The 24,388-nt window shown below is 38.3% G+C and overlaps 1 protein-coding gene across 1 annotated transcript; it reads left to right on the top strand.

The window, feature by feature from the left end:
• The first annotated feature begins 21,681 nt into the window (after positions 1-21,681).
• Positions 21,682-23,496, top strand: LOC131016238 (probable inactive patatin-like protein 9). Its single transcript, XM_057944893.1, has 2 exons — positions 21,682-23,070; positions 23,148-23,496. The coding sequence occupies exons 1-2, from the start codon at positions 22,141-22,143 to the stop codon at positions 23,352-23,354; spliced, it is 1,137 nt and encodes a 378-aa protein (XP_057800876.1). The 5' UTR covers positions 21,682-22,140; the 3' UTR covers positions 23,355-23,496.
• Positions 23,497-24,388: the final 892 nt, after the last annotated feature.

Raw genomic sequence — 24,388 nt, 5'->3', positions numbered from 1 at the left:
TAAAAGTCAATGAACTAAAATTGGTGATTGTCGTAAAGTTTTTCTTTTTTATGAAAATCATGATTCTGTGAATTTTTTAACAAATTTTGATTGCTGAATAGTTAGTTTATCTAATTTGACAAAAAAAATCAATTTTTTTGTTTAATTGGATTAATTGCGTAAAGTTTTTTTTTCATATCAAATGAAATTTGTGATTACTGATAGTTATCTATCAGCATCATAATGAATCCTTTTTTTGGCAAATGATGATTCTGCCACTTTTTGTGTTTAATTTCGATTCCTATGTTACCATATCAAATTTCCATTTAAATCATTGTGGAAATTTGTTAATGGTTTCATGGAGCTTAAGTTTTGATGGAGTTTTTTTATTTATTGGGATAGATGCATTAATTTCTTAAGGATCTTCTCCCTATGGGATAGAAATTATTACGTCTTAAGGATTGTCTCCCAATAATAATATCTATTGTTTGTTGTATATTAAATAAATTGATTGAAGTAAAATGTCGTCAAAATGACCTCTTTTATGTAGATCAAATTATTTAATACATTTGGTATGATTGTGAGTTTATAATTCATGCATTTATAAATTGACCCAAAGGTTAATTGATATTTGGCAGAATTATATACATACTTGTGGTAATAAATGCGTGACAATTATATGTATTATATATGTGGGAAATGTGTTAATCCAAAGATTAATTTCTTGTTCGACATACCTTATTGTCAATGTTTGATTACTGCAACAAGAGTACTGTTTACAGTTAATATTACTATCCAAAGATATGATATTAATGTTGTGTTTGGTATCTTGAGATGGAATTAACCATTATTATGAAGTTATTATCCAATTATGAATATTGATGTGAACTTGTTTATATATATATATATATATATATATATATATATATTTATTTATTTATTTATTTTGTCTATATACAGCTACTTCGTCTTCCGCTGCCACAATATATATTAGGGCTGGCAATTTTCGACACAACATGAAACCACATGAAATTAATGGGTTAGTAACACGCACGATAAGGTTTGGGTCCTTATCGGGTCGACCTGATAAGGACCTGATAATTTCGGGTCGGGTTCGGGTCGGATTCAGGTAACCCGATAGTGATATTATTATTTTTATTAAATATTTATTTTAATTTTTTAATTTTTGATTTCTAATTTTTTATCTTCACTTCAGTTTAGGGTTTCAATTTCTTCCATTCTTCCAACTTCCGCCGCACACCCAAGTTTATCTTCACTTTAGTTTAGTTTAGGGTTTCAATATCTTCCATTTTTTAACTATTGTTTCTTTTATTATACTTTTATGCCTCATTCTAAATTCCTCCTATGTTGATTGGATATGTTGAGCATATGCGACGAATCTTGTATTTTTATTATTCTTATTATTGTTGTGAATGAATCAAATCAAATTCGTGTTGCTATCAAGTTGTAATCGGATCGTGTCGTTATTTTATCGTGTCAACCCGATTCAAATCGTGTTGTTATCAGGTCGTTATCAGATCATGTCGCTATCATGTCGTGTCAACCCGGTTCAAATCGTGTTGATATCGGGTTCGTGTCGGGTTCGGGTTGGGTTCGAGCATTCCCTTATCAGGTCGACCCGATAACGACCCGACCCGCACGATTTGCCAGCCCTAATATATATCTTATAATATCAATTATGTGCCCATGCTTAATGGGACAAATTTCAAGGAATGAAAAAGGCACTTGATGATAATGCTTGGTTGTATGGAATTAGACCTTGCACTTAGGGAAGAACAACCTGCACCTCTCACTGCAGACAACGCCCCTGATGATAAAAGGGATTTTGAGAGGTGGGACCGTTCTAACCGCATAAGTCTAATGATCATGAAATACAACATTTCGGATGCCTTTAGGGGTTCAGATTTTGAGGAGATCACATGTTAGGTCCGGAGGGTCTAGAATAGGTGTATGGGGGGAATACACCTATGGGCTATTTTTCTCCTCTAAAACAGAGGGATCTCAAGATAGAGATCAAAATGAAACTTTACAAGCAAACTAAGACACCTGTTAACAGTAAGGAGTTTTGACCAAACAGGGTTGACGACTGATACTGAAAAACTCTTCAGTAAGGAGTTATCAGTTAAGTCACTGGAACTTAACTGATGCACGTTAAGGCTTCAGTCGAGTTTGCTAAGATAGAGATGTTACAAGTCTTCCTGACTATCAGAGGTTAGATCAGTCAGACTGATAACATACGCAGCAGAAATAACTTTATTTCGTAATAGCCTAGGTTGAGCACGTTGTTAGGCTTAGGTTTCTCTTTGCAGTTAATCAGAATTCAGTTTATCAAAAGTAAGAACACTAGTAAGAATGTAAACCTGAAAGTTGTAAATAACACAGAGACTTTTACGTGGTTCGGAAAACACTTCCTACATCCACGGTCGGTTGATCAGACCAACAATCCACTCCGCAAGTGCTTAACTGGTGCACTGCAAACCGAAATGTGTGCTTGCCGGGTGCACACAACCGTACCACTAAAGATTCCACTCTTCAGTACCAACACTTCACTCGCGTTGAATTTCTCACTCCTAGCACGACCTTGTACTAGGATCTCACGGAGTCAGAGTACCTTCCTGAACTCCTTTTCACTCAAACACTCGATTCTATCTCGAAGAGAGGTTTGAAATCATGCCAACTAAACTTCAAAGAACAAGTTCTTTGGAGCTAGTTTGACCTAGGCTTCTGGGTGAACAGAGGTTTGCCTAAGGTCTAAGAGAATGTGTGTAATCAGCAGTGACTGATTTTTTGCTTTGGAATTCTCTTCTTCGATTCAAGCTTTGGGGAGGTTAAGCTTTTGGCTGAGAAACTATTTTGGCAGAGTTTCCAGCTTATGTTGTTGAATCGGTGAAGATTGAAGTGATCCTCAAGCGCTATTTATAGGAGAGGTCTTAAATAGATCTGTTGGCGGAGAACGTCTTCAAGATTTCTTCCGTTGGAGAGCTTTTCGAATTTGGGTTGAGGCTTTAATCTTCGAGGTTCCTTGTTTGGTGAGAACGGCTATGTTGAAGAGCAGGAGATGTGACGTCTCTAATAAAGTATCCACCAAATAGGAATGACCTATGCAGAGAGGGATGATCCTGAGATCTCTGCATTTAATGCGGCTGTACTTTTGGAGTACGTGGCTTCCTTTGAACGTTGGAGGTTCAGTCTGAGGAAGAATGTTTAACTGATACTTGACTTTAGTATCAGTCCGCTGAATCCACGCGGCACACATTAAGTAATCAGTTCCGAACTGATTCTTCAACTGATACTTCGGTTGGTATCTTCAGTCTTCAGTTCTTCAATCCTTCGTCCTTCAGTCTTCAGTCTTCAGAACTGCTAACTAAACTAGAAACAAACTCTAACACTTGAGTTCAAAAGGTTCTAGTCTATTACAATTAAGTCCTATGGATTTTGGTATCATCAAAACAAGGATTAGGATATTCCATAAAGTTCCCAACATCACGAGTGCTAAAGATTTTCTTAACGAGATTGAACAGCATTTTGCGAAAAACGATAAGGTTGAAATGACATCACTTTTGACTTCTTTGATGTCTATGAAGTATAAGGGTCAAGGAAACGTAAGGGAGTACATTATGGAGATGTTTCATCTTGCTTCAAAACTCAAGGCACTTAAGATTGAGCTTTCTGAAAAATTGTTTGTTCTTATGGTCTTGGTTTCACTTCATCCACAGTTTAACCAATTTAAAATTAGTTACAACTGTCAAAAGGAGAATGGTCTCTAAACGAGCTCATTTCTTATTGTGTGCAAGAGGATGAAAGGGTGAAGCGTGATAAGACTGAAAGTGTTCACTATGCTAGTACCTCCAAAGATAAGGGCAAGAAAAGAAAGTAACGAGTGAAGTTGTTAAGGGTCCAACTCAAAAGACACAACAACAAGCTCCAAAAGTTTTTTTGTTTTGTAACAAGTCTGACCACATGAAGAAAGAATGTCCCAAATATCACGTTTGGCGTGCAAAGAAAGGTAACATTCTTACTTTAGTCTGTTCTGAGGTGAATTTAACTTCAGTACCTAGAAATACTTGGTTGATAGATACTGGTGCTACTACTCACATAAGTATTTCTATGCAGGGTTGTCTAAGTCACCGAAAGCCACGTGATGATGAAAGACACATCTTTATGGGCGATGGAAATTTGGTGGAAGTGGAAGCAATTGGACATTTTAAGTTGTTATTAGAAACTGGTTCCTATTTGGATTTGAAAGACACATTTGTTGTACCATCTTTTAGACGGAATTCGGTTTCTGTTTGTTTGTTGGACAAATTTGGATATTGTTGTTCATTTGGAAACAATCAGTTTACTTTGTCTTTGGATTCAACTGTTGTTGGAACTGGTTATTTAAGTGCTTATGACAACCTTTATTTGTTGGGAACAATTGCATCATATAATGAAACCTTGCACGTGGAATCACGTGGTACTAAACGTAAATTAAATAAAGAAAATTATGCATCATTATGGAACAAGCGCTTAGGTCATATCTCAAAAGGTAGAGTTGAACGTCTTGTGCATAATGGTATTTTGGAATCACTTGACTTCATAGACTTTAATGTCTGTGTAGATTGTATAAAGGGAAAACAGACCAAAATTAAGAGATTAGGTGCCAACAGAACTACAAACGTCTTAGAATTAATTCATGCAGATATTTGTGGGTCATTCCTACAACATCTTGGAATGGTCAACAATATTTCATTACATTCACAGACGACTATTCACTTTATAACTACCTATATCTGATTCATGAGAAATCTCAATCTTTGGACGTGTTCAAAGCTTATAAAGCTGAAGTTGAAAATCAACTCAATAAAAGAATTAAGATTGTCAGATCTCATTGTGGTGGTGAATATTACGGTAGATATGATGGCTCATGTGAATAACGTCTGGGACCATTTGCTAAATTCCTAGAGGAATGTGGTATTGTTCCACAATACACTATGTCAGGGCCTAGCATGAATGGTGTATCTGAAAGATGGAATATGACTCTTAAGGATATGGTAAGAAGCATGATTGCTCATTCTACCGTACCCGGGTCTCTCTGGGGAGAAGCATTAAAGACAGCAACTTGCATTCTATATAGAGTACCAACTAAAGTAGCAGCTAAAACACCTTATGAGCTTTGGACTGGTCGAAAGCCTAGTCTAAAACACTTTCATATTTGGGGATGTCTAGCTGAGGCAAAGCTTTATAGGCAACATGAAAAGAAATTGGACTCCAAAATAGTTAGCATCTATTTTATTGGTTACTCTGAGAGATCTAGGGGCTATAAGTTTTATGATCCCACATCTAGAAATATTTTGAGACGAGAACTGCGGTGTTCTTTGAGGATGTTGAGTGTGCAGGGAGAAATAAGGTTAGAGACATTGTTTTTTAGGAGGAATTGAGTTCTATTTTAGTTCCTACTATCACTTTTGACGATGTTCAAGTGTCCGCGCCTACCATTGATCAAGAAGTGAATCCAAAATATCAACAAGAAAATGTTGAAATCTCCATTGCAGAAGTACAACCTCAACAACCTCAAAAACAAGTGCCATTAAGGAGATCCACGAAAGAAATGAGAAATGCAATTGCGGATGATTATATTGTATTTCTCTTTGAACATGAGGACAATGGAATAATGGAAGATGATCCTATCAACTCTCATCAAGCCTTGAAAAGTCCTAACTCTCAAAATTGGATGGATGCCATGAAAGAAGAATATGATGCTATGCAATACAATACCGTTTGGAGAATTGTCCCATTACTTGAAGGTGTCAAACCAATTGGTCGTAAATGGCTATTTAAAACTAAAAAGGATACAAATGGTAATGTGGAGAGGTATAGGGCACGTCTTGTAGCCAAAGACTATACTCACAAAGAAAGCATCGATTTTACTGAGACTTTCTTTCATGTTTCATCGAAAGATTCTTTTAGGATAATCATGGCGCTTGTTGCTTATCTCCATCTTGAGTTACATCAGATGGATGTAAATACTTCGTTTCTAAATGGAAAGATTGAAGAAACGATTTATATGTGGCAACCAGAACACTTTGAGGTGAGAGCCCCAAAGAAAATGGTTTGCAAATTAGAGAAATCTATCTATGGACTCAAACAAGCTTCTCGTCAATGGTATCACAAATTTCATCAAGTGATTATCTCATTTGGTTTTGAGATGAACATTGACGATGATTGTGTGTATCACAAGTTCAGTGGGAATAAGTGTATATATTTGGTTCTATATGTCGATGACATATTGCTTGCCACTAATGATATGGGCTTATTGCATGAAACCAAAATATTTCTATCAAACAAATTTGAGATGAAAGATCTTGGATAAGCCTATTTTGTTTTAGGTATTGAGATACATCGAGATCGTTCTAGAGGCATTCTCGGATTGTCACAAAAGAGTTATATCAATAAAATACTCAAAAGGTTCAGCATGCAAGATTGTAGACTAGGTGATACCCCTATTTCTAAAATAGACAAGTTTAGTCTAAAACAATGCCCAAAAAGTAACCTTGAAATTCAAGAAATGCAGAAGTTTTTCTATGCATCAGTAGTTGGAAGTCTAATGTATGCTCGAGTATGTATGTGTCCGGATATTTCGTACATTGTTGGGATGTTAGGAAGATATTTAGGCAACCTTGGTATGGATCATTGGATAGCAGCTAAAAGGGTTTTAAGGTACCTTCAGATAACAAAAGATTACATGCTCACATATATAAAATCAGATAATTTGGAGGTCGTAGGATATTCGGATTCTAATTTTGCTGGGTGCCAAGATAATCATAAATCTACATCAGGCTATGTCTATCTATTAGCTGGAGGAGGTATATCTTCAAAAAGTGTCAAACAGACGCTTGTAGCTTCTTCAACTATGGAAGCAGAGTTTGTAGCATGCTATGAGACGTCAAACCATGGAATATGGTTACAAAATTTTGTCATTGAGCTGCGCATTTTGGAGAATGTTGAAAGACCACTCAAGTTATTATGTGACAATAAATCAGCAGTAATGTATTCCAACAACAACAAGAGCTCGTCAAAGTCAAAACACATCGACATAAAGTTCCTTATTGTTAAAGAAAGAGAGCAAAATAAACAAATATCTATAGAGCATATTGGGACAAACTCCATGATTACAGATCCGTTCACAAAAGACTTACCACCCAAGGTCTTTTCATGAGCATGTTGCTCGTATGGATGTTGTATCATTTGATGATATCATGGTTTAGTGGAAGTTTGTACTCTATTTGTTTTATAGTAGTTTTAGATACTTATGTATTTAAGTATTTTCTACATAAATAAAGTATTAAGTATTTCACTCTATTTATGACCTCACTTTTTTTTAAAGATGACCAGTCGAAAATATACATGTTTGGTTAACATTGCGTGTTATTTTCGTTTAACCATTGATCTATGTCATTTAACTGTATTTGTATGTGTGACCATTGATGAGTTTAGTCATGATTTTTATGACGAATACTGCTTTGATCATATATGTATATAGTTGATGGACATGATTGTTAAAGAATGTATATTTTATGATAGCATATTAAAAGTTCATAAAGTTGTACATTTATTATGTTATATATATGTTGTTCAAGTGAGAGATTGTTGGATTAAATTCTTAATTAATACAATTAGTGGACAATTATATATATATATATATAGATATATATATATATATATAATGTAAATAAATAAATATTATTATATTATGTATATATTAAATGTAATATTTATTATTTGTTGAGGGACCAAATAATAAATATTGATAACTTGAGAAGTTATAAATAGGGGTCTGGTCCCCAGGAAACGGATATTCTTTTTGTAATCTTATTCCCATGAGAGGCTACAAAACCAAAAGTAATACCGTATTCTTGGAAGATCATATTGTGTCAACCGATCTTCAATTATGGCTACAGGTGATTCTGGTCTAAATATTTTGAGATTATCGTCATAGAATTTACAGTAATTGTGTGAATTACTTCTAACATGTACCTTGTCGATTTTTTTAGGTGGTGATGAAATGAATTTGTTATGAATTTGTATCTGGAATATCATGAAGAAATTGGAGTAGTGTCACAATTGCATTTCACCAAATTTTTGCATGACTTCTTGTAAGGTCCGGGGGGTCTCGAATAGGTGTATGGGGGGGGAATACACCTATAGGCTAATTTTAATCTATCTGCCAACCTCAATCAGAGGGATCTCAGTCAAAGATAGAAAATAAACTTTACAAGCAAACCAGACACCTGTTTAACCGAAATCAGTATTGACCAACAGGGTTGACGACTGATACTGAAAGCTCTTCAGTAAAGAGTTATCAGTTAAGTCACAAGAACTTAACTGATTCACGTAAGGGCTTCAGTCGTGTTTGCAATGATAGAGATGATATCTCTCTTCCTTACTATCAGGGGATAGTTCAGTCAGATTGATATCACACGCAGCGGAAATTAAACTTAGTTTCGAATAGCCTCGGTGGAGCAGATAGTTGAATTAGGGTTTCTCTAGTTGTTAGTCAGTGTTCAGTTTTATCAAATGAAATAGCACAGTTATGAAAGTAAAACTGAAAGCTGTAAATAACACAGAGACTTTTACGTGGTTCGGAAAAACTCTTTCCTACATCCACGGCTGGTTGATCAGACTAACAATCCACTCCGCAAGTGCTTGCCTGGTGCACTGCAAACCGTAAACTGAAGATAAACTCTCTTCAGCACCTACACACCTCGCGTAGGATTTCAGCACCTACACAGCTCGCGTAGGATTTCCCTGCTAAGCACACCTCGTGCTCAGACTTCCCTTTCAGAGTTCAGAGTACCTTCCTGAATCTCCGAGTCACTCAAACACTCTTATGGAGGAGAGGTTTAAACGAGTGCCAACTATACTTACAAAGAACAAGTTCTTTGAAGCAAGTTTGACCTTTGGCTTCTGGGTACACAGAATATATGCCTAGGGTCTAAGAGAATGTATGTAATCAGCAGTGACTGATTTTGGTTTTGGAATTCTCTTCTTCGATTCAAGCTTTGAGCGGTTAAGCTTTAGGCTGAGTAGCTATTTCGGCAGAGCTTCAGCTTATGTCGTTGAATCGGTGAAGATTGAAGTGATCCTCGAGCGCTATTTGTAGGAGAACTCTTGAATAGATCCGTTGGCGTAAATCGTCCTCAAGATTTCTTCCGTTGGAGAGCAATTCGAATTTGGGCTGAGGCTTCAATCTTCGAGGTTCCTTGTCTGTGTGGAAACGGCTCTCTTTGAATGACAGGAGATGTGACATCTCTGAAAAGTAACCACCAGATAGGAATGACCTCTGTGGAGATAAGATATTGAGATATCTCTGCATTTAATGCGGCTGTACTTTGAGCGTACGTGGCTTCCTCAGAACGTTGGAAGATCAGTCCTAGGAGGAATGTTCAACTGATACTTGACTTTAGTATCAGTCTGTGGCGCGCATTAAATAATCAGTCTTCAACTGATTCTTCAACTGACACTTCAGTTGGTAACTCCAGTCTTCAGTCTTCATTCTTCAGTCTTCAGTCTTCGACGCCGCAACTAAACTAGAAACGAACTCTAACACTTGAGTTCAAAACTATTCTAGTCTATTACATTTAAGTCCTATGAATTTTGGTATCATCAAAACAAGGGTTAGGATATTCCACAAGGTTCCCAACAATTTCCCCCTTTTTGATGATGCCAAAACCACACAGCAGTTCTAGATAATAAAAAGACTGAGCTCATAGTACAAGTTCTAAACAAGGGGTGAAAGCAGTTCCCGCTTAACAATAGAACCTAAACAACTTGTACTTAGAGCAAGAATGAAAACAGTTCTAAAAACAGAACTTAAAGAAGACAGAAAAACCATAAATCAGAGCCTGGACAAAGAGTCATTGTATTCAGGGTGAGATCAATAAGAAGTTCATTTCATTAAAAGGACTGATAAGCCATCAGTCGAGGTACAGAGCAAGACTTACATTGGAGTAAACAAGAAAAACAAAAAAAACATCATGGATAAACCATGGACTCCAGCAGTCTGCTTGGCTGTGCCTTGAACTTCTTGATCTTCATCTTCTGTCTTCGTGTCTTCAATGTTCCTAAGCTTGTTCCACTCTCACTTGTTTTCCGTTGAATTGAGGTCTTTTCTGAAACGTCATCCTTCTAACTTCTGGTGATCCTTTGCTGTTCCATCATCAGTCAAGAGTTAGAGGACTGGGAGAAACCTCAAGGAAAGGTTTCTCTCTAACTTCTGACTTTCCCAACTTTTCCCCTTTTTGGCAACATCAAAAAGAGAGATGACGATGGAGGCTATGATCAGACGGTACCCAACTCCTAGTCTCAGAGGTTCGTGAAAATATTTGAGAACAGAGTGAGTCCGGATAAATAGAAGAGGAGGACGTCAGTGATGGGGTGAGGAGATGAGATAGACGTAGAAGTGGAGGAGGACAAGAAAACGTAGAAGGCGGAAGGTAGAAGAAGGCTGCCTTGGAAGAAGGAGAGGGCTGCCTTATGAGGAGAAGGATTAGGTTGGTGAATTGGAAAGAAAGAGAGAAGATGGAAGGGTGTGAGAAGGAAGAATCGAAGCGGTGGCAGCTGAGAAGACTAACACCGTCGACTCGCCGACCCAGGGTCTGTGAAGAATAGACCCGGTGCGGCTGAAGATGCCGGCCAACAACAAGAGTGATCTCGTTGTTTGTTGCAAGCCAGGGAGGAGCACGAGATATGCGATATTGTATATCTCCTCCAGAAGCGGTGAAGCTTCTTGGCGCCAGGCATGAGAATGAAAGACACTCGCTTCGCTGGATACAAGTGAGGGTAGAGCAAACTTTGACGTCGGAGAGACGTTGAGATCCAGTGGAAGGGTCCAATGAAGACCAAGACTATGAGTGTCATTCTTCCACTCCATGACTTTGCAGTAATAGATTTCTCCTTTAGTCGGAACAATTTTTCTCTGCAACTTTGGAAAAAAAATTGAAACTTTTTCTCACAGTGAAGGCTGTGGAGAGTTGTTAGTTGATGCAGAAAAATTGTGAAGACAACATGGTGTATAAATAGACAAGATGTGAACCATGTACAAGATGAAAAGGTTTTTCGAAAACTGTGCCTAAAATGCAATTGAAGAAAAATTTCGCGTCCGCCGTCACTGTGAGGGACTTTGAAAAGCATCATTACATATGTCATGTCAATGAGCGTTTCTAGAGATTTTATTGCAGAGGCAAAAAGATTGGAAGGATTTTTGGCAAAAAGATCAGGACAAGTTCAATCAAAACAGATTTTCTCCTTAAAAAAAAACTTGTCCATTTCGGATATTCCATTTTCCAACAATTCCAACAATCAGTTAAAGTTTTTTGAAAGAAACTGATCAGTTAGAGAAAAGGTTTTGAACTAAACACTTAAAGCTCTAAACTGAAATAACTGATTTTTGAAGAGGTAAGTATTTAAAATACTTACTGATCAACTGAACATAGTAGTCAGTTGATACCACGTGATCCTGGTTGAATCATCAGGATGTCTTCTTCTTCAGATGAGCATTTGGACTTCATTGCTGTCGGCGATCGTAGAAGCAGCAGTTGGTTGACCACCAGTCAGCAAGACTGTTTGAGAAAATCTTCAGACACGGCATCACTCTTCAGGGTTGATGAGGCCGATCTTTGCACATAGATCATTGAACCTCTCTTCTGGAAGAGCTTTGGTCAGCAGGTCCGCTCTCTGAATAGCAGTGGGAATCCATTCCACAGAGATATTCTTCTTTTCGACATGATAACGAATGAAGTGATGTCGAATCTCAATGTGTTTGACTCTGGTGTGATGAACTGGATTCTGGGAGATTGCAATAGCACTGGAGCTGTCGCAATAGATAGGAACTTCCTTTTCCTCGATCCCATAGTCCTTTAGTTGATGGACTAACCACAGGATTTGTGAGCAGCAGCTTCCGGCAGCAACATATTCAGCTTCAGTTGTAGAGGTGGCGACTGAAGTTTGCTTCTTTGAAAACCAAGAGATGAGCTTGTTGCCTAGGAATTGACATGTTCCGGAGGTTGACTTGTGATCAAGCTTGCATCCACTGAAGTCGGAGTCTGAAAATCCGGTGAGCTTGATGTCGTCGTCTGCTGGGTACCACATTCCTAAATTGGGTGTGCCCTTGAGATATCTCAGAATCCGCTTAGCTGCATCCAAATGAGCTTCCTTAGGATCTGATTGATATCTTGCACAAACCCCGACTGCAAATGCGATATCTGGTCTGCTCGCAGTCAAATACAGCAAAGATCCAATGATTTCTCTGTACTTCTTCGAAGAGACAGAGCTTCCTTCTGAACCTGGATCAACTTTCCAGTTTGTGTTCATTGGGATCTTGACTGATTTCATGTGCTGAATACCGAACTTAGCTATCAGCTCCTTGGCATACTTGGACTGGCTGATCAGTATTCCTTCTACTTGACTGTATCCTTTAGCCACAAGCCTTGCTTTGTTTCTCACAACGTTTCCTTCTTTGTCTTCCTTGTTCTTGAAAATCCATTTCAAGCCAATCACCTTTGCATCGTCTGGTCGATCCACAAGCTCCCAAACTGAATTCCGGTTGAATTCATTGAGTTCCTCTAGCATTGCGATGACCCATTCAGTGGACTTCAGAGCTTCTTCAATATCCTTGGGCTCTGTAGTTGATAAGAAACAGCTGAAATTCTTATCTTCGTTGATGCAGTTCTGGTTGATGTCGAAGACGAGGTTGCACATTGATCTCCGAGTCTTGACGCCATCTGATGGTTCTCCAATGATGTTCTTCTTAGAGTGGAGTTCAAACCATCTTCGATACTTCTTGATCTCTTCAGGGGAGGGTGGAGCTTCTTCGGTCAGAATAGCTCTGGGATGTTGAGCACCTTCTGGAGCAGGGGTGAGTTGAGCTGGGGCGGCTTCTGCGCGTTCAACTTGAACTTCAGCAGCTGGAGTTCCCCCTTGACTGATGCCATCTGTATTGGCTCCAGTCTGGACTTCAGACCGTTGGTTGATCTTCTGATACTGAAGCATCTCAGCATCGTCATCTTTGCCAGGTCCCCACACCAAGACAGTAGAGGGCTCGACAGTGTGGATTTCAGCTTTGGAACCTTCCGTGATCTGAACACCCTTTTCAGCATCTTGTTCCCTGAAACCATCTGTAGACTCATCAAAGATCACATGAGGTGTTTCTTCTACACAAAGAGTTTGAGTATTGAACACTCGATAGGATTTGCTTGAACGTTCTGTTCCAGAGTATCCAAGGAAGACTCCTGGATCAGCCTTACTATCGAAGGTGTTTAACCTCTTCTTATCATTGTTGTGTATGAAACACTTAGAACCGAAAGCATGGAAGTAGGCAATCGATGGCTTTCTGTTCTTCCATAACTCGTATGGAGTTCTTCCATGTCTCTGAGTGAGGAAGGAGCGATTCTGCGTGTAGCATGCGTTGTTGACTGCTTCGGCCCAAAACTTCAAGGGAAGTTTTGACTCAGCTAGCATCGTCCTGGCTGCTTCCTTTAGAGACCGGTTTCTTCTTTCTGCAACTCCATTCTGCTGTGGAGTTCTTGCTGCAGAAGTTTGATGACCGATTCCTTGTTCATCACAATACTCACGAATGACAGTATTGAGGAACTCAGTCCCACAATCTGATCTGATGCTGATGATGTTGATTTCCTTTTCAACGCTCAGTCTTCTCAGCAACTTTGGCAGTTCCTCCAGTGTCTCCTTCTTTTTGAAGAGAAAGATAACCCAAGTATATCGTGAATAATCATCCACAACTACCAAGGTGTACTTCCTACCGTTGTAGCTTCCTAGAGTGATCGGGCCAAACAGATCCATGTGAAGTAGATGCAGAATCCTTCCAGAGGAGTGTCCTGTCTTTAACTTGAATGACGTCCGCGTCTGCTTTCCTCTGAGGCATGCTTCACATTCTTGCTTCTTCTGGAATACAATAGAAGGAAGACCTTCTACCAGTTGATGTTTAGCAAGTTTGTTGATCGTCTTGAAGTTGAGATGGTTGAGTCTCTTGTGCCATAGCCAATTGAGCTCCGAGCTGCTCTTGCTGATGAGGCACGTTTCTGGTGGGCTGTCTTCCCAAGAAACGACGTAGAGACTCCCTTGTCTGAATCCCTTCAGAACCACCTTCTTCTGATTGTTTCTAACAGTGAATTCATCCTTTTTGATTTTCACTGTGAAACCACTGTCACAAAATTGACTCACAGACAACAGATTATGTTTAAGACCAGAAACAAAGCTAACATTACTGATACTGGCGTTACCCATGTTGAGCACACCGTAGCCTTTTGTTTCTCCAATCGAGTTGTCTCCGAATGCAACTTTGGATCCAGCTTTCTCAACATACTGGGATAGATATTCTTTGTAGCCCGTCATATGCTTCGAACAGCCACTGTCCAGATACCACGTTCTGATTGAAGCTTTGGCCTCTTCCTTCTTTTTATGTTTCCTGACATTGACCTGCAAGGAAGAGTTGCTTCAGGCACCCAATCAAACTTTGGGTCCTTCAATGTTAGTTCGAGTTCCCTTTGGAACCCAAATCTGCTTCAGAATTGGTCTGGCTGATCTTTTGCGCATTGTTGGATGTTTGATCGATGTCGTTGGCGCTTCAGGTGGCACGTGAGCATTCTTCTGTCGAGAAATCCTTTTGAAGGCCTCACTCTTGTAGCAGTTCTGTTTGATGAGTGGTTGAGGTCTTCTTTGCTCGGCGAAGTATCTTCCTTGAGATACTTTAGTCTTTGCAGACTTATGGAGATTTGTCTGTCGTCCAGTGGCTTGTCGTCGAGAAATTGGCATGGCTCAACTGGACTCAGCATTGCTTGATCTCCATGGATGTTGTTCCTTCTGAAACTGAACTGAGGATGTCAGTTTCTGACTGATGTGGCCTTTCTTCCCCCTGGATTGATGAGGAAGATTCTTCTTGGCTCCTGATGTTCCTTCCCGGATCTTTGACCGAAATCTGCTTTCCAGCCTTTTCAATAAGATGATCTGGTTAGGAGCCTCCTTAGCTCGTCTGTAGCTTCTTGGAGGTGGAACATTTGATCTGACCATCAGTCTGCGCTTGTGAACTTCATCCATATCATGATCTCTTGATACTTCTGGGGTTGTGATTTCAGAAGGATCATCCTTAGAGATGATCATGATATCCTTTCCTTTGGCAGCTGCAACCTTTCCTCCGATGCTGTTGACCAGTCTTTTCGATGGAAAGTTGCTCATCATGGGAGACTGCATCATGCAGCTCTTGACTGTTTCTTTCAGCTTGTGATTGAGCCTCTTGATTTCATGAGATGCTCTTTCACATTTTGAGTTGGAGACTCTGAGCTCTTCTTCCAGTCGGCTGTTCTCCATGATTAGCTGATCAAGACAAGTTTCATCCGGAAAGTAGATGATTGTCTGACGTTTAGCTCGTTCATCATTGATCTCCTTGTCCATTTTCTGATTCTGCTTGAGGAGATCTTCGAACATTTTCCTCAGCTGACAGTGATCAGTCAGGAGCTGATCAAACTCGTCAGTTTCAACGGATGAGCTATCTCCAGATTCTGAGTGGTCTCCTGAAAGCATCAGGAAGTTATCAGTATATGGAGTTTTTGTGAGATATTTTACCTCTGGGCCATTCATTCCATTGTCGTAGCTGTTGTCGGCTACACTTTCTGATTCGTTGGCCATCAGGGCTCGGCTCTCATCATCTGAGCTGGAACTGTCGAATCGGATGATTCTGATGTGTCGTTGGAAGAATCAGCATCATCAGCAACCATCGCTTTCTTCTTCGAAGATCTGCGATCTTTCTTCGCTTTCAGTTCCCTGCGCTCAGCTGGAGTCAATTGAGGGCATTCATGTCGAAAGTGCCCTTTCTTTCTGTATCCAAAACATTCCAATTCTTTGAGGTCGTAAGCGGCTGACTTCCTTTCTCCGCTTCGATCTGTGGAATGTCTGGAGTCTCCTTCTCTTTCTTTTCCCTTGTAGTGCTGCTTGTGGAACCTTCTGTACTTTCGGAACTTGGACTCCATCTTGTTGAATCTGTCAATCAATAGGGCATATTGACTGAAGAAGTCCTCAGGGTTGAGTTCCGTTGGCTCCTTGATCTGCTTCTTGCCTTCTCTGATCGCGGCCTTCAGTGCAACTCCTCTTGAGGTTGATGGACCATCTTCGTCTGATCCTCCAGCCTTTTTGTTACCAAGATTTCTCATAAGGTCGAACTCATTTGCCATGAGATCGGAGAAAAGCTTGTTTGTCGGGAGCTGACTGAATCCTGGCTTATGTTGATGAGCGACTGAGTAGATCTGCCATTCTCCACGTGGCAGTGCTCGAAGAATCTTCAGGTTGATTTCTCGTTGAGTGTATTTGTCTTTGGAAATGGATTGAACTTCATTCAATATAAGATTGAATCTTTGTTCCATTTCCTCGACATATTCATTCTTGAGCATGAGGAAGGAGTCGAATTTCTGGCAAGCTATTGATAGCTTATTCTCCTTGATTTCCTTAGAACCTACGCACATTCTTTCCAGAATGTCCCACATCTCCTTTGCTATTCTGCACTTGATGATCTTCATGACATGCTTGTCGGGAACGGTGCCGGAGATGATGCTTTTGGCGAGGTTGTCTAACTCATCTTGCTTCCTTTCTTCTGTGGTGAAGTCTGCCTTTAACTTGGGCTGGTCCTCATCGTAAGGTTCCTGATGGATGTCATTAGGAACTCTTTTTACAGTTTCGGTGATGATGATCGGACCGCTGGTGATGACTTCCCACATTCTGCAATGTTGGGCGGTGAGGAAGCTTTCAAGTCGAAACTTCCATATGTCGTATTTTTCAATACTAAACATAGGTAGAGAAGATAATCTGTTGTGGTTAGTCTCCATCAAAAGAGAGAACAGATAACAGCAGATAGAGCAAGTAGCAAGCACAAAAAAAAGAAAGAGTAAAACTTCTTCGAGGCCTTTAAGAAAGGATCTAGTTCAAGTAGGAACTAGTCAGAGACAGATAGTTCTTGCGAACAACCTGCTCTGATACCAATTGTAAGGTCCGGGGGGTCTCGAATAGGTGTATGGGGGGGAATACACCTATAGGCTAATTTTAATCTATCTACCAACCTCAATCAGAGGGATCTCAGTCAGAGATAGAAAATAAACTTTACAAGCAAACCAGACACCTGTTTAACCGAAATCAGTATTGACCAACAGGGTTGACGACTGATACTGAAAGCTCTTCAGTAAAGAGTTATCAGTTAAGTCACAAGAACTTAACTGATTCACGTAAGGGCTTCAGTCGTGTTTGCAATGATAGAGATGATATCTCTCTTCCTTACTATCAGAGGATAGTTCAGTCAGATTGATATCACACGCAGCGGAAATTAAACTTAGTTTCGAATAGCCTCGGTGGAGCAGATAGTTGAATTAGGGTTTCTCTAGTTGTTAGTCAGTGTTCAATTTTATCAAATGAAATAGCACAGTTATGAAAGTAAAACTGAAAGCTGTAAATAACACAGAGACTTTTACGTGGTTCGGAAAAACTCTTTCCTACATCCACGGCTGGTTGATCAGACTAACAATCCACTCCGCAAGTGCTTGCCTGGTGCACTGCAAACCGTAAACTGAAGATAAACTCTCTTCAGCACCTACACACCTCGCGTAGGATTTCAGCACCTACACAGCTCGCGTAGGATTTCCCTGCTAAGCACACCTCGTGCTCAGACTTCCCTTTCAGAGTTCAGAGTACCTTCCTGAATCTCCGAGTCACTCAAACACTCTTATGGAGGAGAGGTTTAAACGAGTGCCAACTATACTTACAAAGAACAAGTTCTTTGAAGCAAGTTTGACCTTTGGCTTCTGGGTACACAGAATATATGCCTAGGGTCTAAGAGAATGTATGTAATCAGCAGTGACTGATTTTGGCTTTGGAATTCTCTTCTTCAATTCAAGCTTTGAGCGGTTAAGCTTTAGGCTGAGTAGCTATTTCGGCAGAGCTTCAGCTTATGTCGTTGAATCGGTGAAGATTGAAGTGATCATCGAGCGCTATTTGTAGGAGAACTCTTGAATAGATCCGTTGGCGTAAATCGTCCTCAAGATTTCTTCCATTGGAGAGCAATTCGAATTTGGGCTGAGGCTTCAATCTTCGAGGTTCCTTGTCTGTGTGGAAACGGCTCTCTTTGAATGACAGGAGATGTGACATCTCTGAAAAGTAACCACCAGATAGGAATGACCTCTGTAGAGATAAGATATTGAGATATCTCTGCATTTAATGCGGCTGTACTTTGAGCGTACGTGGCTTCCTCAGAACGTTGGAAGATCAGTCCTAGGAGGAATGTTCAACTGATACTTAACTTTAGTATCAGTCTGTGGCGCGCATTAAATAATCAGTCTTCAACTGATTCTTCAACTGACACTTCAGTTGGTAACTCCAGTCTTCAGTCTTCATTCTTCAGTCTTCAGTCTTCGACGCCGCAACTAAACTAGAAACGAACTCTAACACTTGAGTTTAAAACTATTCTAGTCTATTGCATTTAAGTCCTATGAATTTTGGTATCATCAAAACAAGGGTTAGGATATTCCACAAGGTTCCCAACACTTCTGACAAGCTATACGGGAAAGTTTATGGGGTGATTGTTTCGTACCATGAGGGGTTACTGGTTTTTAAGTTTTTAACTTTAATTTTACCAAACTTTGAGAGGCAAAGGCATGAAATAAACGACAAGCAAAGGGATTGGTACATGGTGAAATGAAGCAACATTTTGGGATAGGTCAACTAATTTTCTCAGCTTCTTTCTTATCTGGATCTATGTATATGTAACATGCACTCTTGTATGTCAATATGGAAGACTAATATTCCGGCATATTATGTGGTAATACTTATTACTCTTAGTTATTGATCTTAAAGGGTGTTTGTCTGAGCGAGCTTATACACTCTTTAAAATAATTTATAAGATTTATAAGTTATTTCAAAGTATTTGGAAACATAAATATTTAAATAGTTTAAAAGCTTTAAAAATAAGCTCCTCTACTTCAACTTATTTTTTCATAATTTTATATGCAACAATATTTTGCAAATATTATTCAGCTATAATTTATTATTTTTATCATATATTACGTTGATCTCTTTTTTATTTTCTCTTTTTAGCAAAAAATTTATTTCTAGCAATTTTTTTCTTTTTAGCTTATAAGCTTAATTATCTAAATATTTTGATAACTTATAAGCTCTTGAGAAATTATATGTTATAACTCTTTAACATTAGTGTAATAGTTGAAAATGATTTCTAGATCATAATAAAAGAAAATGTGTTCAAGCCGGTTCCTTTTCTTTTTTTCTATATTGTTATTGTTATTAGTTGAACGAATCCAGCTCGATTCTCATGCCTCAAAAGTCAAAACATATGGCAATTCAAATTTAAAATGAGATATCAGATATGTATAATCAATCAAAAGAAGCAAAAAGATTATAGAAAGGAGAGAACGAAAAGACTATAAAGAATTCTAACAAAATCAAACGAATGTATAAGGATTTTATCTCATTAAAACTTTCAAAGAAATACTCTTTTCGTTCTTGTCCAATAATCTTGTTTCTTTTCGACACGGGGAGGTTAAGAAATTTATTTTTTAATAAAAAAAATGATGTGATCCACTTTATTTTAGTTATTTAACTACACTCTTAAAATAAGAATAAGACTATTCTAATGTGGCATTGTAAAAAGAAAAATAAGACCGGATGAAGTATTCTTATAAGAAAACAAGGCACTTGTCTAAAATAAAAATAAAATAACCGACTTTCAAATAAATTATGTCTACAGACTTCTAAGTAAACGAGAGATTGTAATTAAAATTTTCCAAGTAAGTAATCTATCTATATATGAAACATCAGTTTTCAACGGATACTTTTACCCGTCAAATTTTCTCTCTCCTTATATCACTTATTTCATCACACTTTCTCTTTCCTACTCCCCAACTCACACGTCTCTCAGTTCTCACAAATCACAATCTATAGTATTTTTTGATATCCATAAAATTTTTTCTCACTTTCTTTTTTTATTCTTTTTTAAAAATCCTCAAATTCTCTTCGTGAAAAATATTTAATATGGATGTTAAATTAAAGATCATGACAAGATCTTTAATTTGATGTAAAAATTACATAAAATAAAATTAACTCAAAAAAGTTATTGTAGTTTGAAATCATAAAATTAATTTTTTTTCTCTTTCCTTTCTTCTCTCTCCTCTCTCCTCTCTCCATTCTTCTTCTTTTTTCTTTTGCGGTTGTTTTATTATTCTTTTTTAAACTAATTTTATTTTATATTTTTATTATATTAGCTCATTTCAAAGTTCTTTAATTTTAAAATATTATTTTTGAAGTAGAAGTTGAAATATTTTAATATAAATTTATGGATGAATAATTAATTATATCATCTTAAATATTAAATTTTAGATATGATTTAGATTTATTAAATTTGTAGTTATGTTTGTATTATTTTTTTATATATTTACTTATATTAACATATTTGCTATTATTATTTTTAATTAAATTTTACGTAAATCATTAAGCATCAAAATGACCATTGAAAAATCATTAATCGGATAACCATTATTAATCCTATTTAGAGATAAAAATAAAAAATTAAATTGAACAGTTTAATTTTGAAGTAGCACGTCTATTTGAATTTAAATGATAATTATACCATGTTCAACCCCATTTTTTCCCACTAATCGATTGATAAAAAAATTATTTGTCTATAAAACAATACAAATTAAAATTTAAATGCATATAAAGATAAATATTTTTATATTTATTCAAATTATTTTTTTTATTAAAATCGAAACCCAACTAAAATAACGGAATATTATTATTCAATATTACTCCCGCCGTTGCATACTAATGGGTCACATTTCCTTATTTGGACGTCTCATTTAAATAGATCATTTCCTAAATTGGAAGCTTATTACATAGCAAATATTCTCATATAACCCATTATTTAAATCATATGTCAATGTGATCCATTCATAATTATCTCTTTTACTTTTTTGAGAAACAAATCCCAAAAAAAAAAAAGTACTATCTTTCTTATTTTATTAGTATAAATTATTTATTTCTTAAAATCTGTGTCTGACCCTTATGGCTTATTAATGTGGGAAGAAGGGAGTATAAAATTAAACTTAATCAATTGAGCAATTATTATTTATGAAAATAAATCCTATCTCTTTTTGCGAAATCAGAATTTTGAAAACTTTATTTGTAAAATTTTTATTTAAACAAAATGATCGGGTAAAGATAATTTAAATATGCATTCACTTCAAAAATTATATTAAACTATATAAAAATAGATGATTTTGTAGATCTTTATTTATATTTGATAAATTTATATATTATACTCATTATCAATTAAAATTAATTAATTGATATTTCAAATATTGAAAATATAAAGTTAAAAATTCATATATATGATTTATATTTTGAATATATTAAATGGATATACTTTTTCATTTAAAATATCATTTTATTTTAATGTTGGCCGTGCATCGCAGGGGGCGTGTACTAGTTAATCTGATTTTCCAAATAATGTGGCACGTGCGTTGCTTGGTGAGGGCCACGGAAGACACACTACTACTACTCTACTAGGCTGCAAAGAGTAAATAAAATTAGGGAAAACGCGTGTAATAAATTCAATAAAACAACTAATCAAGTACAGCACAGCACATCGTAAGTAGAGTACTACTCTCTCTACGGTCGCATCGCACCCAAGCCAAGAAGCATCCTTCCTTCTCAACAAAACAATCCCACGTATGTATATATGTATGTATTGGCACACTCACTCCCTCACTCACTCACACTCGCCTCACTTTTGCTTACAGTGAATCGGAAATGCGCACTTACCCACTCACTGTGTGCGATTATTTATGAAGTGCATCTTAGCTCCGCTCACCTCCATTAATGGCGCTCAGTAGTTAAGCGTGATCTTTCGCTTTTTCACGGATTTTCTCTCACTAATTTTTCCCTACATATATAGCTTCTCTACTGCCTATATACTCCTATTACCACCAACCAATCCATTTTCGCCTCCATTTTAGACACGACACTCATTATTGCTGCCGCAGCTTTTATTTGCCTCCTTTACCTGATTGGTGCGGTGCAGATTTTCTCTGCAAATCTGTGATGGAGTTGAGCAAGGTGACGCTGGAGATTTTCTCCAAGCTAGAGCAGAAATGGCTGCACCACTGCGAGGGCAAGAAGACGCGTGTATTAAGCATCGATGGCGGTGGAACAACCGGCATTGTCGCCTGTGCCGCCTTGGTCCACCTCGAGGACCAGATCCACGAGAAAACCGGCGATTCCAATGCGCGGATTGCCGATTTCTTCGATATCGTTGTCGGCACGGGAATCGGCGCTCTCCTCGCCGCGATGCTCGTCGCCGACGACGGCTCAGGCCGTCCACTCTTCTCCGCACGGGACGCCTCGAAGTTTTTGGAGGCGAATCAGGCGAAGCTGTTCAGAGTGAAGAAGCTGGCTGGATTCCGGCGGCGGATGAGGTTTTCCGGTCGGAGCATGGACACCGTCTTGCAGGCTGCTTTCCGGCGGGAGGACGGCAAGGTTTTGACTCTCAAGGACACGTGTAAGCCTCTCCTCGTGCCGTGCTTCGACTTGAAGAGCTCGGCGCCGTTCGTCTTCTCCCGTGCCGACGCCTCCGAGTCGCCGAGCTTCGACTTCGAGCTGTCGAAGGTGATCCGCGCCACGTCGGCGACGCCGTCGATGTTGAAGCCGTACAGACTCTCGTCCAGCGACGGTAAGATCTCATGTCTGGCGGTGGACGGCGGCCTGGTGATGAACAACCCTACCGCTGCCGCCGTCACTCACGTTCTGCACAACAAGCGTGATTTTCCGTCTGTGACCGGAGTCGATGATCTATTGGTGCTCTCCATCGGCAATGGAGCGCTGAGCACTCCGTCTCCGGTGAAGCTCAGCCGCAGCGGTGACTGCTCGACGGCGTCGGTCGTCGGCATTGTCCTCGACGGCGTCTCCGAAACCGTTGATCAAATGGTGGGGAATGCCTTCTGCTGGAATCCAAACGATTACGTCAGAGTTCAGGTGAATTTTTAATTCCCTCCGTCAAATCACTAACGGACGTTGCATTTGGTGTTCACATACGGCGTCATTGTTTGCAGGCTAACGGCGTCGGGATTAGGGCGGAGGACGTGCTAGCGGAGAGAGCGGTGGAGTCTTTGCCGTTTGGCGGGAAGCGGTTGCTGACGGAGACTAACGGCGGGAGGATCGGAGGGTTTGTGCAACGGCTTGTTGCATCGGGAAGGAGTAGCCTGCCGCCGAGCCCGTGCAAAGAAACGGCCGTTAGTCCCCTGGTTAACGGGCGTTAGATTATTTTTGTTAGATTTGTTTTGATATAATTTTTGTCTTTTTTCATTCAGTTTTATATTAGGCAATGTCAGTTAACTGTCTCTCTTTGTCAACTTTAACCAGTAGCCGTACATTTAAATAAGAGGGAGCGGTTTGGCATAATTAATACCTCATTAATGCTCTGCTGCTAATTAATGTAATTAAGAGTGAATTTCTTTTTGTCGATCTCATTAATTGCATAAAATTCAAAAGAGTTTCAAGTTCAAACACTATTATACATAAAAGGAAAAAAAGATGTAGTTTCACTTATTCTTTCATTAATTCAATCGTTTTATTTTACATTTAAATCACGTATATAATGTCTTAATGTGTATCATTAAATATGTTACATACTTCATCAATTGGTATCAATATGCCGTATTACACTACGGTGCCAGTGCCAGTGCCACTATAAATGATCAAGATAGTATCTTGAGGTGCTAAAATAATTTATATATAATTAAAATCATAAAATGTGATTGGTAATAGGCAGAAAACGAATTTATTGATGTGTAAAAGTAGAACTTCGGAGATGAGATATTTGATATATTTTCATTTTTATTTTCATTCGTTATGAGAAATTATGTTATACTAGTATTTTTTTATACCTAATAAACAATAAAATAAATAAATTTAAAAACTGCGTTACGATGAATTCAAACTCAGAACTTTTAACTTTAAACATAACCACTCTACCGATAGCCGCTCTTTAAAGACTGCGTTACGATGAATTCAAACTTAGGACTTTTAACTTTAAACATTAACCACTCTACCGATAGCCGCTAGATCAATACACACCCATGGAATTGTGTCACAGTTGGACCTTTGATTGACATTATAATAGCAATAAATAGTGATGGAGTTAGACTTTTGAGTCAAAGGGCTTCATACTGTAGAGCGGAAAAAAAAATCTAATTGAGATAAAAAAGAAATAATTACCATGTTTTATTGTTAACTCAAATTTTTTGAGCACGGAAATTAAGAAAAATATATAATACTCCCTCCTTCTCCTTTC

Source organism: Salvia miltiorrhiza, chromosome 3, assembly GCF_028751815.1.
Source record: "Salvia miltiorrhiza cultivar Shanhuang (shh) chromosome 3, IMPLAD_Smil_shh, whole genome shotgun sequence".
NCBI lineage: Eukaryota > Viridiplantae > Streptophyta > Magnoliopsida > Lamiales > Lamiaceae > Salvia > Salvia miltiorrhiza.
This window is presented reverse-complemented; position numbering and strand designations above follow the sequence as displayed.

Coding starts and splice junctions, on each gene's coding strand:
- LOC131016238 (XM_057944893.1), top strand. CDS start 22,141: ATGGAGTTGAGCAAGGTGACGCTGGAGATTTTCTCCAAGCTAGAGCAG. Junction 23,071..23,147: donor ACGATTACGTCAGAGTTCAG/GTGAATTTTTAA, acceptor CATTGTTTGCAG/GCTAACGGCGTCGGGATTAG.